The 13,598-nt window shown below is 55.0% G+C and overlaps 1 protein-coding gene across 1 annotated transcript in view; it reads right to left on the reverse strand.

Annotated features, from left to right (window-relative positions):
* LOC138515493 (uncharacterized protein C4orf17 homolog) overlaps positions 1-13,598 on the reverse strand; it is a 698,631-nt gene that overhangs the window by 266,586 nt on the left and 418,447 nt on the right. Inside the window, exon 7 of the mRNA XM_069630308.1 lies at positions 4,135-4,216. Coding sequence (XP_069486409.1) covers positions 4,135-4,216 — 82 coding nt within the window. The remainder of the gene's footprint in view (positions 1-4,134; positions 4,217-13,598) is intronic.

Consider the following 13,598-nt stretch of genomic DNA (forward strand, 5'->3'; position numbering starts at 1 on the left):
CTTTTACATACAAATTTCCAATTTCTGTTCACATGCACAGACCAAACCACTAGACGGATTTCCCCCAAATAAGAAACAAGTTGGCTCAACGGGTTCAAAGGAAATTCTTTCTTGTTTTGGAGCAAATCCGTCCAGTATTTTTTTTTTCTTCAAATTTGGATTCATATCTACCATGGTGCATTGTGGTTCACAAGCTTTTTTAGTTCCGAAAGTCAGCCATTATGCGATTCGCAAATCAAGTTCTGGATCGACATTGTAAAATTCCCTAAAATGACCTGAAGGTTGTAAACTAGGGGTTTTTGAGGGTAGGGAGTATGTGGGCAGGACGAGGAAGAATGATTGATGAAGGTTTGGTGCTGGAGGATAGCATCGTTTTTTTCTGAGCGTTTTGCTGAAATCGAGAAGTGGTGCAAATGGGGAAAGAGTAAATTCTCAAAAACTGTGAAACATTGGGATGTGCTAATAAGTGGGATTGTTAGTTAGGGGAAGATGAATATTTAAAGTTAATCTAGGATTTTTTGTGTGAAAATATATATTTAAAAAATACTTTTAAAATAAACTTAAAATGTGTAGGAGTGTTGTATTAAGATGATTTAATGTCACAAGTTTGGATGAGGTTTTCACATGATCTGAAGGAACGCTTCGCAATTCAGTCTTCTTTTGGGCATAGTTTTTGAAGTCAGGCTTTGTACAAAAGATTGAAAAGTTGCTTTTAGGATTGTTTAATGTTTGATTTGTTTGAAAGGTGAATGTGAGGGGTGTAAAGGAGGTGGAGTAGGGTTGTTGGTTTTGGCAAACAGGTACTGGGATGGAGATAAATTCACACTATTTTGCATTATGTTTCGATAAGTTAGATGCGACTAATGAAGAGTTTACAAGGTAAAAAAGGTGCCTCTTGATCCAATGTTCTCTACAGAGAGGTTCTTGAAGTCAGGAGGTGTATAGAAGCTTGAAAAAGTTGCTTTTAGAAATGTTCAATGTTTGATTTGCTTAAAGGGTGGATGTGAGGGTATGAAAGGTGGTAGAATAGTGTTGTTATTTTTGGGATGGACTAAGTGGGAACAGAAATAAACTCACACTATTTTGAATGATTTCTAGATTCATAAGACATGACTAACAAAGAGTATTCAAGGTAAAAATAAAGTGACTGTTTTCCCAAAGTAAAAGATGTATGAGTATTGGTTTGAGAACTGTGATTCTCGATTCAGATTGTATATTTGTATATTAGAAGTTGATGGTGTTGTGTTTACTTTGTCATGTTTATATTGATATTTAAAATCATTTAAAGAGTGCAGGAGGATTGGCCAGTGGTGCAGCATAAGCGAAAGGTAAGTTTTCAATTTTTTTTTCATTAGGTTCCTGAAAGGGGCGCTAGCCAATTAGGATGCTTGGAACTTGGGCTGTATTGTCGAGTATAAACCTACGTCACTGCGTTATGAGCAGCTTGAGTGGTGCTGGCCACGTCCCCTTGCCCTGCGCATCCTTCCCTTCCCCGCTCCTCCCTCACCTCTTAGCATTCATGTAGTTTCCTATGCGAGTGCTAATGGTGTTTAATAATAAAAATAATATGCTCCTGTTGTGTGGAACTGTGCCCGTGCCAGTTGAAACTTGAATGAATAAAGATTCGATGTTCATTTGGTGACCTGGACTGTGGCTGATTTTTGTATCTCGAGCCCTGTGGGAGTGCAACTCATACGCTGGTGAAGAACACCAGTAAAAAGGGCATATATACACAAATATATATATATATATATATATATATATATATATATATATACTTTTTTATTAAAAACTGTTAGAATGAGCATCCTGAGGGCTTTTGCCCAGTACTCCCTTCCTGTGTGCATCCTTCCACTCCCTGCTCTTCCCTCAACTCTTAGCACCTATGTAGTTTCCTATCCAGGTGCTATGGGTGTTTAATAAATAAATTTAAAAAAAAAATTAAAAAAAAAAATATATATATATATATATATATATATATATATATATATATATATATATATATGTCACGGTCATCAACAGAGAAAATGGATTTCAGGAACGAGACTGTGGTGCTGCAGTGTGCTACAAGGTAAGTGTGCTTTTTTAAATTAAACATCCTTAGCACTTGTATGGTGGCAAGTGTGTTTCATTAAATATATATATATATATATATATATATATATATATATATAACCTTGTGGTGTGGTGCTGTGCTGTGAAATACCTTCAGAAGTCTGTTTCTCTGTTGATGACATGACAGTTATCAACAGAGAAAATGGATTTCAGGAACTAGGGTGTGGCGCTGAGGTACACCGTAGGGTTAGTGTGCTTCTTTTACACCGTCAGCACCGGCATGGTCCTAAGGGTGTTCATTAAAAACAATATGACCTTTTGGTGTGGCATTCTGCTGTGCCATAGCTTCTGTAGTCTGTTTCTTTGCATTTGATGTCACGGGCAACAACAGAGAAAATGGATTTCAGGAGCTGGGTTGTGGCGCTGAAATGCACTGCAAGGTAAAAGTTAATGGAAGATTAAGATGCAGTTTTTGTTTTGTTGGGTGTATACGTGGTTCTTGACCTGCGTTGTTGCTCAACTGATTCTTGCTCGTCTTAGTATCGTCTGAATAATTTGTAACATTACGACTTCTCGATTCACTTACTGCCTTCACAGCTTTCCTTTTTTGTTGATTCTCGATCTTAATACTCAAAGACATAGATAATGTACATGCATCAAGATCTTATGTTAGCACGTCCCTCTTCCTTGTCCCAGTACTTTTGTAGATCTCGATCTGAATATTATTTTTGAAAAATAAAAGTTCAAATGAAAGGTAGCCCTGAAAAGGAGTTCTGTGTTTATAATGTGTAAGCTATATATGTGCACCAACTCAGTCTTTCTCATCACAGTCCTCAACTACCCCACCCCACCTCTTCTTTGTCACAGTCCCCAACTACAGAACCTTTGTCTTCTTCATTACAGTCTTCGAATAACCCCACCTTGCTCTTCCTCATCACAGTACACCATTACTAATCCCTTCTTATCTAGTAGACACAAAAAGAAGAAATACTTGATAAACCCGATGTTGTGAAGCTCCAGAATAGATATTGCTAATAAATGATATGGAAGCAGGTATGTTATCAGAAAAAAGACAGAATTACAGCTGGTGGGAGTTATAGCATAACAAAACCACTGAAATTCATTGAAAACACTCCTGTTGAAGCAACGTTAAGGTGAAAAAATCTGATGCAACGAAAACCCTTGAAATTCGGTAAAAGAATTTCTGAATCCCTGAAATTCGGCAGGTGCTGAACCTGTACCACTTTAACTTTGATTGCCCCAATGCCCCTGCCCTCACTCATGAGGGCCCTGCAAACTGAAGTTTGATTTGATAAATGTGAACTACATAAATACCCTCACCCACTCGCTCACCGATGGAGATGCAGGTACAATGGAGAGGTGACCAAGATGCATTTCTGTGATGTGAAAGTCAAGACAAAGGGCCTCATTACGAGATGGGTGGTAGCCAGCGAGCTATTAGCTCCATGGTGCCTCCCATACAGTGCCCGTGTCCAGTCTCGTTCAATGGGGACTTACTGGTGAAGTCCGACCCTAGTGGGACCGGTAAATCCCCATTGAACAGACCATTTCCCATTCCCATTTGAGCCCCCATAGAGCTCAATGGGAATGGGGAGGGCGCTAATAACGGGCTCACGACTTGCAAGCCCGTTATTAGCACCCTGGTCCCTTAGCGGGACCCGTAAGGGACGTGTGGTCAGACCACACGTTCCTTACAGTCCCCGCCAAGGGACCTTGGAATAGGGTGGTAAGGGATGACGCCTCCTTGTAATGACCCCGAAAGACTTCTAAAGTACTGTTGGGCCACATGAGATTGGGAGACATTTCAACAAGAAAACAATGGCAAGTGGAACCCCAGTGGTGGTTTCCCGAGAAAGCGAGGCACTAATAATCATGTATTCTTCTTTGTCAAAGGTCAAATGCGACTACCCTTACCAGTGTTACGTTTTCCCCATCCTAAGGATTTGATACATATGCACTATTGTATTTTGGCACAATCAAAGTACCTTCTAGATGCCCATTTACTACTAGCTAAACTCTTCAGCAGTGCCTAGAAGCCTAAACATGTCTTGTATTTACCTTGGATGGAGGCTGTCTGGAGCCAGTGCTGGACGTCCGCCAGGGAATCGGTCTGCAAGATCTGACAGAGCTTCGCCAGGACCTGCCCATAGACAGTGATCAAAAACATATAGAATATAGTGAAACATTTGTGCAGAATACACAGCATGCAATCAGCTATCACAGCCATCATTAAAAAGAGGTAAGCAAGCAAGTATTTCCTCATCTCTACCTAGGTCCACAACATTGTATTGAAGAGTAGAATTGAAGCATAACGGTAAGCATCAGAGGACGATTACAAACTATTGCTAGCTTGATTTCAGTGCCAGCATGTAAACCAGAAGCGGGGAAGTCGAAGTGGGGTACCTATTTGGTTATGCACTAGGGCCCAAAAGATGAGATTGTACCTGTATTGGATGAGGATTTTAGCAGCGGTTTATAGGGAAAAGTGGATCTCCCTACCAACTTGCTGGAGAGTACTTAATAAAAGGATTCCCCAACCCGCGCTGAAAAAACCACTCACAGTGAGTGGTTTTTCAGCGCGGGTTGGGGAATCCTTTTACCAAGTGTAAACCAGAAGCACCTGCCAATGGCTTATGATCACAAATACCTCGCTTGCATTAGGCTGTTATTCTTCTTAACTGAAAAAAGAAATAGATGCCAGCTGCACTCAGGTCCTATTTGCTAAATCACAAAAATGTCCTCTTGGTCATACATGGCACAAAAAGGGGTAACATCCATCTATTTGGCATGTATGAGTAAGGGCTCATTACCTGAGTGCCCATTCCCTCAGGAATAATTTGCCTGTGCATACCTGAACTTGAGTGGTGGGGCACAGGGATTGGCCACACCCAAAATATATATATATATATATATATATATATATATATATATATATATATACATATACACCACATACATATGTAGTGGCCATGTATTTATGGTTAAGTTGCTGTTTCCATAGGAAGAGCACTTTTTGGGTGGCTTATAACTTCGCTCTCCCTAGACGGATCCTCACCAAACTTTGCAAAAAAAAGTAGTTGGGTCACTCTGAATGTTTTTTGCAAAGTTTGGTGAGGATTCGTCCAGGGGGGGCAAAGTTATAGGGGGGTCCCAAAACTTTTTTCCCATAGACATAATGGGAAAAAACTTTGCTCACGCCTACAGCCCAAACCGCTGGACGGATTTACACCAAATTAGCGGCAGGAGCGGCGGCTTGGTCCCGAAAGCATGCTTTGCTTTATTTGGTGTAAATCCGTCGAGTACTTTTTAAAAAAATGACAAAAATATAAGTGAAAAAAATTAGTGATATCTGTGTTCGCTTCGCGGACACACTTCCCTGTTCGCTCCGCGGAGAGGACGGTGTTTGGGCCAGCAGCTTGCGTGATGTCCGCGGACATCTGACGTGCTCTCTCATTGGATGCGTGGAAGCGTGCAGTGCGTCTGGCTTCAGAGACGCCCGCCATCTTTGTTCCTTGCATGAGAGGCTTTGTATCCCGCCTGCACAGTAAGTCGCCCACCCCCGCTCATGCCCGTGTCTGTCTCCTGTTCCTCCCATCCCCCGCTCATGTCCATGTGTCTTTCTCCCTTACGCCCGCCCCCCTCTCATGCCCCGCTCGTGCCCTGCTCGTCTCTCCCAACCGCTCACCCCCCCGCTCTTGCCCCGTGTGTCTCTCCCCACCCGCCGCCAGCTCATGTCCGTATGTCTCTCCCCATCCGCCGCCCACCCCCCGCTCATGTTCGTGTGTCTCTCCCCACCCGCCGCCCGCTCATGTCCGTATGTCTCTCCCCACCCGCCGCCCACCCCCGCTCATGTCCGTGTGTCTCTCCCTACCCGCCGCCCGCTCATGTCCGTATGTCTCTCACCACCTGCCGCCCACCCCCCGCTCATGTCCGTGTGTCTCTCCCCCTCCTGCCCCCCCGCTCATGCCCCGTGTCTCTCTCCCTCCCACCCCCCGCTCACCCCTAACCCATGCCCCGCGTGTCTCTCCACTTCTCCCACCCCCCGCTCATGCCTCGTGTGTCTGTCTCCCTCCCCCCCACCCCCGCTCTTGCCCCGTGTGTCTGTCTCCCTCCCGCCCACCCCCGCTCTTGCCCCGTGTGTCTTTCCCCCTCCCGCCCACCCCCGCTCTTGCCCCGTGTGTCTTTCCCCCTCCCGCCCACCCCCGCTCTTGCCCCGTGTGTCTTTCCCCCACCCGCCCACCCCCGCTCTTGCCCCGTGTGTCTTTCCCCCTCCCGGCCACCCCCGCTCTTGCCCCGTGTGTCTTTCCCCCTCCCGCCCACCCCCGCTCTTGCCCCGTGTGTCTTTCCCCCTCCCGCCCACCCCCGCTCTTGCCCCATGTGTCTTTCCCCCTCCCGCCAACCTCCGCTCTTGCCCCGTGTGTCTTTCCCCCTCCTGCCCACCCCCGCTCTTGCCCCGTGTGTCTAGCCCCCTCCCGCCCACCCCCGCTCTTGCCCCGTGTGTCTTTCCCCCTCCCGCCCACCCCGCTCTTGCCCCGTGTGTCTTTCCTCCTCCCGCCCACCCCCGCTCTTGCCCCGTGTGTCTTTCCCCCTCCCGCCCACCCCCGCTCTTGCCCCGTGTGTCTTTCACCCTCCCGCCCACCCCCGCTCTTGCCCCGTGTGTCTTTCCCCCTCCTGCCCACCCCCGCTCTTGCCCCGTGTCTTTTTCCCCCTCCCGCCCACCCCCGCTCTTGCCCCGTGTCTTTTTCCCCCTCCCGCCCACCCCCGCTCTTGCCCCGTGTCTCTTTCCCCCTCCCGCCCACCCCCGCTCTTGCCCCGTGTCTCTTTCCCCCTCCCGCCCACCCCCGCTCTTGCCCCGTGTCTCTTTCCCCCTCCCGCCCACCCCCGCTCTTGCCCCGTGTCTCTTTCCCCCTCCCGCCCACCCCCGCTCTTGCCCCTTGTCTCTTCCCCCTCCCGCCCACCCCCGCTCTTGCCCCGTGTCTTTTTACCACTCCTGCCAACCCCCGCTCTTGCCCCATGTCTTTTTCCCCCTCCTGCCCACCCCCGCTCTTGCCCCGTGTGTCTCTCCCTCCCGCCCACCCCCCGCTCATGCCCCGTGTGTCTCTCCCTCCTGCCCACCCCCCGCTCATGCCCCGTGTGTCTCTCTCCCTCCTGCCCACCCCTGTATGACTGTCTCCCTCCCCCCGCTCATGCCCCGTGTCTGTCTCCTGTTCCCCCACACGCTCATGCCCCGTGTCTCTTTCTTGTTGCCCCCCACACCCCCCGCTCATGCCCCGTGTTTGTCTCCTGTTCTCCCCACCCCCTGCTCATGCCCCGTGTCTTTTTCCTGTTCCTCCCACCCCCCGCTCATGCCCCGTGTCTGTCTCCTGTTGCCCCCCACCGCCCCGCTCATGCCCGTGTGTTGTTCCCCCCACCCCCCGCTCATGCCCCATGTCTGTCTCCTGTTCCCCCCGCCCCTCGTTCATGCCCCGTGTCTGTCTCCTGTTGCCCCCACCCCCCGCTCATGCCCAGTGTCTGTCTCCTGTTGCCCCCCACCCCCCGCTCATGCCCCGTGTCTGTCTCCTGTTGCCCCTCACCCCCCACTCATGCCCCGTGTCTGTCTCCTGTTGCCCCCCACCCCCCGCTCATGCCCCGTGTCTGTCTCCTGTTGCCCTCCACCCCCCGCTCCTGCCCCGTGTCTGTCTCTGTTGTTCCCCCCACCCCCCGCTCATGCCCCGTGTCTGTCTCCTGTTCCCCCACCCCCTGCTCATGCCCCGTGTCTCTCTCCTGTTGCCCCCCACCGCCCGCTCATGCCCCATGTCTGTCTCCTGTACTCCCCACCGCCCGCTCATGCCCTGTGTCTGTCTCCTGTTGCCCCCCCGCTCATGCCCCATGTCTGTCTCCGGTTCCCCCCACCCGCTCATGCCCCGTGTCTGTCCCCTGTTGCCCCCCACCCCCCTCTCATGCCCCGTGTCTGTCTCCTGTTCTCCCCACCCCCGCTCATGCTCCGTGTCTTGCTCCTGTTCCCCCCACCCCCTGCTCATGCCCCGTGTCTGTCTCCTGTTGTCCTCACCCCCGCTCATGCCCCGTGTCTGTCTCCTGTTGCCCCCCACCCCCCGCTCCTGCCCTGTGTCTCTCCCTGTTGCCCCCCACCCCCTGCTCATGCCCCCTGTCTGTCTCTTTTGTTCCCCCCACCCCCTGCTCATGCCTCGTGTCTATCTCCTGTTGCCCCCCACCCCCTGCTCATGCCCCTTGTCTGTCTCCTGTACCCCCCCGCTCATGCTCGTGTCTGTCTCCTGTACCCCCCACCCCCCCGCTCATGCCCCATGTCTGTCTCCTGTTGCCCCCCCTGCTCATGCCCTGTGTCTGTCTCCTGTACCCCCCCACCCCTCGCTCATGCCCCGTGCCTGTCTCCTGTACCCCCCCACCCCCCGCTCATGCCCCATGTCTGTCTCCTGTTGCCCCCCCTGCTCATGCCCCTTGTCTGTCTCCTGTTCCCCCCACCCGCTCATGTCCCATTTCTCTCTCCTGTTGCCCCCCACCCCCCGCACATGCCCCGTGTCTGTCTCCTGTACCCCCCACCCCCCGCTCATGCCCTGTGTCTCTCTTCTGTTGCCCCCCACCCCCTGCTCATGCCCCGTGTCTGTCTCCTGTACCCCCTCCCACCCCCCGCTCATGCCCCATGTCTCTCTTCTGTTGCCCCCCACTACCCCGCTCATGCCCCGTGTCTGTCTCCTGTTGCCCCTCACCCCCCGCTCATGCCCCGTGTCTGTCTCCTGTTGCCCCCCACCGCCCGCTCATGCCCTGTGTCTGTCTCCTGTTGCCCCCCACCCCCTCGCTCATGCCCCGTGTCTGTCTCCTGTTCCTCCCACCCCCGCTCATGCCCTGTGTCTGTCTCTTGTTGCCCCCCACCCCCCGCTCATGCCCCGTGTCTGTCTCCTGTTTTCCCCACCCCCCGCTCATGCTCCATGTCTGTCTTCTGTTCCCCCCCACCCCCCGCTCATGCCCCATGTCTGTCTCCTGTTGCCCCCCACCCCCTGCTCATGCCCCGTGTCTGTCTCCTGTTGCCCCTCACCCCCCGCTCATGCCCCGTGTCTGTCTCCTGTTGCCCCCCACCGCCCGCTCATGCCCTGTGTCTGTCTCCTGTTCCTCCCACCCCTGCTCATGCCCTGTGTCTGTCTCTTGTTGCCCCCCACCCCCCGCTCATGCCCCGTGTCTGTCTCCTGTTTTCCCCACCCCCCGCTCATGCTCCATGTCTGTCTTCTGTTCCCCCCCAACCCCCGCTCATGCCCCATGTCTGTCTCCTGTTGCCCCCCACCCCCTGCTCATGCCCCGTGTCTGTCTCCTGTTGCCCCCCACCCCCCGCTCATGCCCTGTGTCTGTCTCCTGTTGCCCCCACCCCCCGCTCATGCCCTGTGTCTGTCTCCTGTTGCCCCCCACCCCCTGCTCATGCCCCGTGTCTGTCTCTGTTGTTCCCCCACCCCCCGCTCATGCCCCGTGTCTCTCTCCTGTTGCCCCCCACCCCCCGCTCATGCCCCGTGTCTGTCTCCTGTACCCCCCACCCCCACTCTTGCCCCGTGCCTGTCTCCTGTACCCCCCCACCCCCGCTCTTGCCCCATGTGTCTGTCTCCCTCCCGCCCACCCCTGCTCTTGCCCCGTGTGTCTGTCTCCCTCCCGCCCACCCCCGCTCTTGCCCCATGTGTCTGTCTCCCTCCCGCCCACCCCCGCTCTTGCCCCGTGTGTCTGTCTCCCTCCCGTCCACCCCCGCTCTTGCCCCGTGTGTCTTTCCCCCTAAAGCCCACCCCCCCTCCCGCCCCATGTCTCTTTCCCCCTCCCGCCCACCCCCGCTCTTGGCCTGTGTCTCTTTCCCCCTCCCGCCCACCCCCGCTCTTGGCCCGTGTCTCTTTCCCACCCCCGCTCTTGCCCCCTCCCGCCCACCCCCGCTCTTGGCCCGTGTCTCTTTCCCCCTCCAGCCCACCCCCGCTCTTGCCCGTGTCTCTTTCCCCCTCCCGCCCACCCCCGCTCTTGCCCCGTGTCTTCCCCCCTCCCGCCCACCCCCGCTCTTGCCCCGTGTCTTCCCCCCTCCTGCCCACCCCCGCTCTTGCCCCTTGTGTCTTAGTCCCTCCCGCCCACCACCGCTCTTGCCCCTTGTGTCTCTCCCCCTCCCGCCCACCCCCGCTCTTGCCCCTTGTGTCTCTCCCCCTCCCGCCCACCACTCATGCCCCGTGTATCTCTCCCTGAGTGTGTCTCTCTCCCTCCCCCCACCCCCGCTCATGCTCCGTGTGTCTCTCCCCTTCCCCCACCCCCCGCTCATGCCCCATGTCTGTCTTCTGTTCCCCCCGCTCATGCCCGTGTCTGTCTCCTGTTCCCCCCACCCGCTCATGCCCCGTGTCTGTTTCCTGTTCCCCCCACACGCTCATGCCCCGTGTCTCTCTCCTGTTGCCCCCCACCGCCCCGCTCATGCCCCGTGTCTGTTCTCCCCACCCCCCGCTCATGCCCTGTGTCTGTCTCCTGTTCCCCCACCCCTCGCTCATCATGCCCCGTGTCTGTCTCCTGTTCCCCCCACCCGCTGCTCATGCCCCGTGTCTGTCTCCTGTTGCCCCTCACCCCCCGCTCATGCCCCGTGTCTGTCTCCTGTTGCCCCCCACCGCCCGCTCATGCCCGTGTCTGTCTCCTGTTCCCCCCACCCGCTCATGCCCCGTGTCTGTTTCGTGTTCCCCCCACACGCTCATGCCCCGTGTCTCTCTCCTGTTGCCCCCTACCGCCCCGCTCATGCCCCGTGTCTGTTCTCCCCACCCCCCGCTCATGCCCTGTGTCTGTCTCCTGTTCCCCCACCCCTCGCTCATCATGCCCCGTGTCTGTCTCCTGTTCCCCCCACCCCCTGCTCATGCCCCGTGTCTGTCTCCTGTTGCCCCTCACCCCCCGCTCATGCCCCGTGTCTCTCCTGTTGCCCCCACCCCCCGCTCATGCCCCGTGTCTGTCTCCTGTTGCCCCCCACCCCCCTGCTCATGCCCCGTGTCTGTCTCCTGTTGCCCCCACCCCCCGCTCATGCCCCGTGTCTGTCTCCTGTTGCCCCTCACTCCCCGCTCATGCCCCGTGTCTGTCTCCTGTTGCCCCCCACCCCCCGCTCATGCCCCATGTCTGTCTCCTGTTGCCCTCCACCCCCCGCTCCTGCCCCGTGTCTGTCTCTGTTGTTCCCCCCACCCCCCGCTCATGCCCCGTGTCTGTCTCCTGTTCCCCCCACCCCCCGGTCATGCCCCGTGTCTCTCTCCTGTTGCCCCCCACCCCCCGCTCATGCCCCATGTCTGTCTCCTGTACCCCCCACCACCCGCTCATGCCCCGTGTCTGTCTCCTGTTGCCCCCCCGCTCATGCCCCGTGTCTGTCTCCGGTTCCCCCCACCCGCTCATGTCCCGTGTCTCTCTCCAGTTGCCCCCCACCCCCCGCTCATGCCCCGTGTCTGTCTCCTGTTGCCCCCACCCCCCTCTCATGCCCCATGTCTGTCTCCTGTTCTCCCCACCCCCTGCTCATGCTCCGTGTCTGTCTCCTGTTGCCCCCCGCTCCTGCCCTGTGTCTCTCTCCTGTTGCCCCCCACCCCCCGCTCATGCCCCGTGTCTGTTTCTTTTGTTCCCCCCACCCCCCGCTCATGCCCTGTGTCTGTCTCCTGTTCCCCCCACCCCCCGCTCATGCCCCGTGTCTCTCCCCTGTTGCCCCCCACCCCCTGCTCATGCCCCGTGTCTGTCTCCTGTACCCCCCCACCCCCCGCTCATGCTCGTGTCTGTCTCCTGTACCCCCCGACCCCCCCCGCTCATGCCCCATGTCTGTCTCCTGTTGCCCCCTGCTCATGCCCCGTGTCTGTCTCCTGTTCCCCCCACCCGCTCATGTCCCGTGTCTCTCTCCTGTTGCCCCCCACCCCCGCTCATGCCCTGTGTCTGTCTCCTGTACCCCCCCACCCCCCGCTCATGCCCTGTGTCTCTCTTCTGTTGCCCCCCACCCCCTGCTCATGCCCCGTGTCTCTCTCCTGTTGCCCCCCACCCCCCGCTCATGCCCCATGTCTCTCTCCTGTTGCCCCCCACTACCCCGCTCATGCCCCGTGTCTGTCTTCTGTACCCCCCACCCCCGCTCATGCCCCGTGTCTGTCTCCTGTTCCCCCCACCCCCCGCTCATGCCCCGTGTCTGTCTCCTCTTGCTCCCACCCATGCCCCGTGTCTGTCTCCTGTTGCCCCCCACCCTCTGCTCATGCCCCGCGTCTGTCTCGTGTTCCCCCCACCCCCGCTCATGCCCCGTGTTTCCCTCGTGTTACCCCCTGCCCCCGCTCATGCTCCGTGTCTCCCTCGTGTTCCCCCCACCCCCTGCTCATGCCCCTTGTCTCTCTCCTTTCCTCCCCACCCCCGCTCATGTCCCGTATGTGCCCTGTACCCCCCCGCTCATGCCCTGTGTCTCCCTCGTGTTCCTCCCCACCCCCTGCTCATACCCCGTATCTCCCTCAAGTTCCTCCCCACCCGCTGCTCCTGCCCCGTGTCTCTCTTGTGTTCTCTTGTGTTCCCCCCACCACCGCTCATGCCCTGTGTTTCCTTCCTTTTCCCCCCACCTCCTGCTCATGCCCCGTTTGTACCCTGTTCCCTCTCACCCCCCGCTCATGCCCATGTGTCTCCCCTGTGCCCCCCCAACCCCGCTCATGCGCTGTTGTGTTCTTTATACACCCCGCCTTCCCTTTCCATGGTGGCCATCCTGGTAAAAGATTTTCCTTCCTACGCCGAGACGCCACACCCGGCATTCCCACTTTGAGGACATAAGATGTTAGTGGTCTTCATCTATTGAAAAGGATGTTATGGTCACGTTGTACTAATAAAAACCTTTCAAAATTTAGTAAAAAAAAAATGTTACGGGGACGTTATGGTTAAGTTGCACTAATAAAAACCTATGAAATTCAATGAAAAAACTTTGTTAAAGGGACGTTATGGTAAAGTTGCACTACTAAAAACCTATGAAATTCAGGGAAAAAACTTTGTTAAAGGGACGTTATGGTAAAGTTGCGCTACTAAAAACCTATGAAATTCAGTGAAAAAACTTTGTCAAAGGAACGTTATGGTTCCAAGTAAAACCGAAAAACCCTTGAAATTCGCCAGGTATGGTAAGCTACGCAATCATAACTCGCGCCACCACCGTGCACTGCTAAGACTAACACCCAGGACATCAAAGATGACATCACAAATGGCAGACAGCGCGGTGAAACATGGTTCAAAATTTGTATTTAGTAGAGTGTGTTGGTGTGTAGGAGTGTTTGGGGGGGGTGGGAGAGTATGAGATAGGTTGAAAGTTGTGTTTTTTCATGTGGTAGACATTCTTGTTGTGTTCGATTTGTCTGCGGACATCACGGGTGTTCTGAAATGTTCTAAATAAACTGAATGGGGGGTGTTCTGAGGACTCAATATGTGTCCGTTTTGTTCGGAAGCAAGCTGAAACTGTTCTAAGAACACTTGCGGTGTCTGGAAATGTTCGTAAATAAACAAAATGGGGGTGTCCTGGGGACTCTGTCCGTATTGTT

The sequence above is a fragment of the Ambystoma mexicanum genome, chromosome 6q, assembly GCF_040938575.1.
Source record: "Ambystoma mexicanum isolate Mex_15411 chromosome 6q, UKY_AmexF1_1, whole genome shotgun sequence".
NCBI lineage: Eukaryota > Metazoa > Chordata > Amphibia > Caudata > Ambystomatidae > Ambystoma > Ambystoma mexicanum.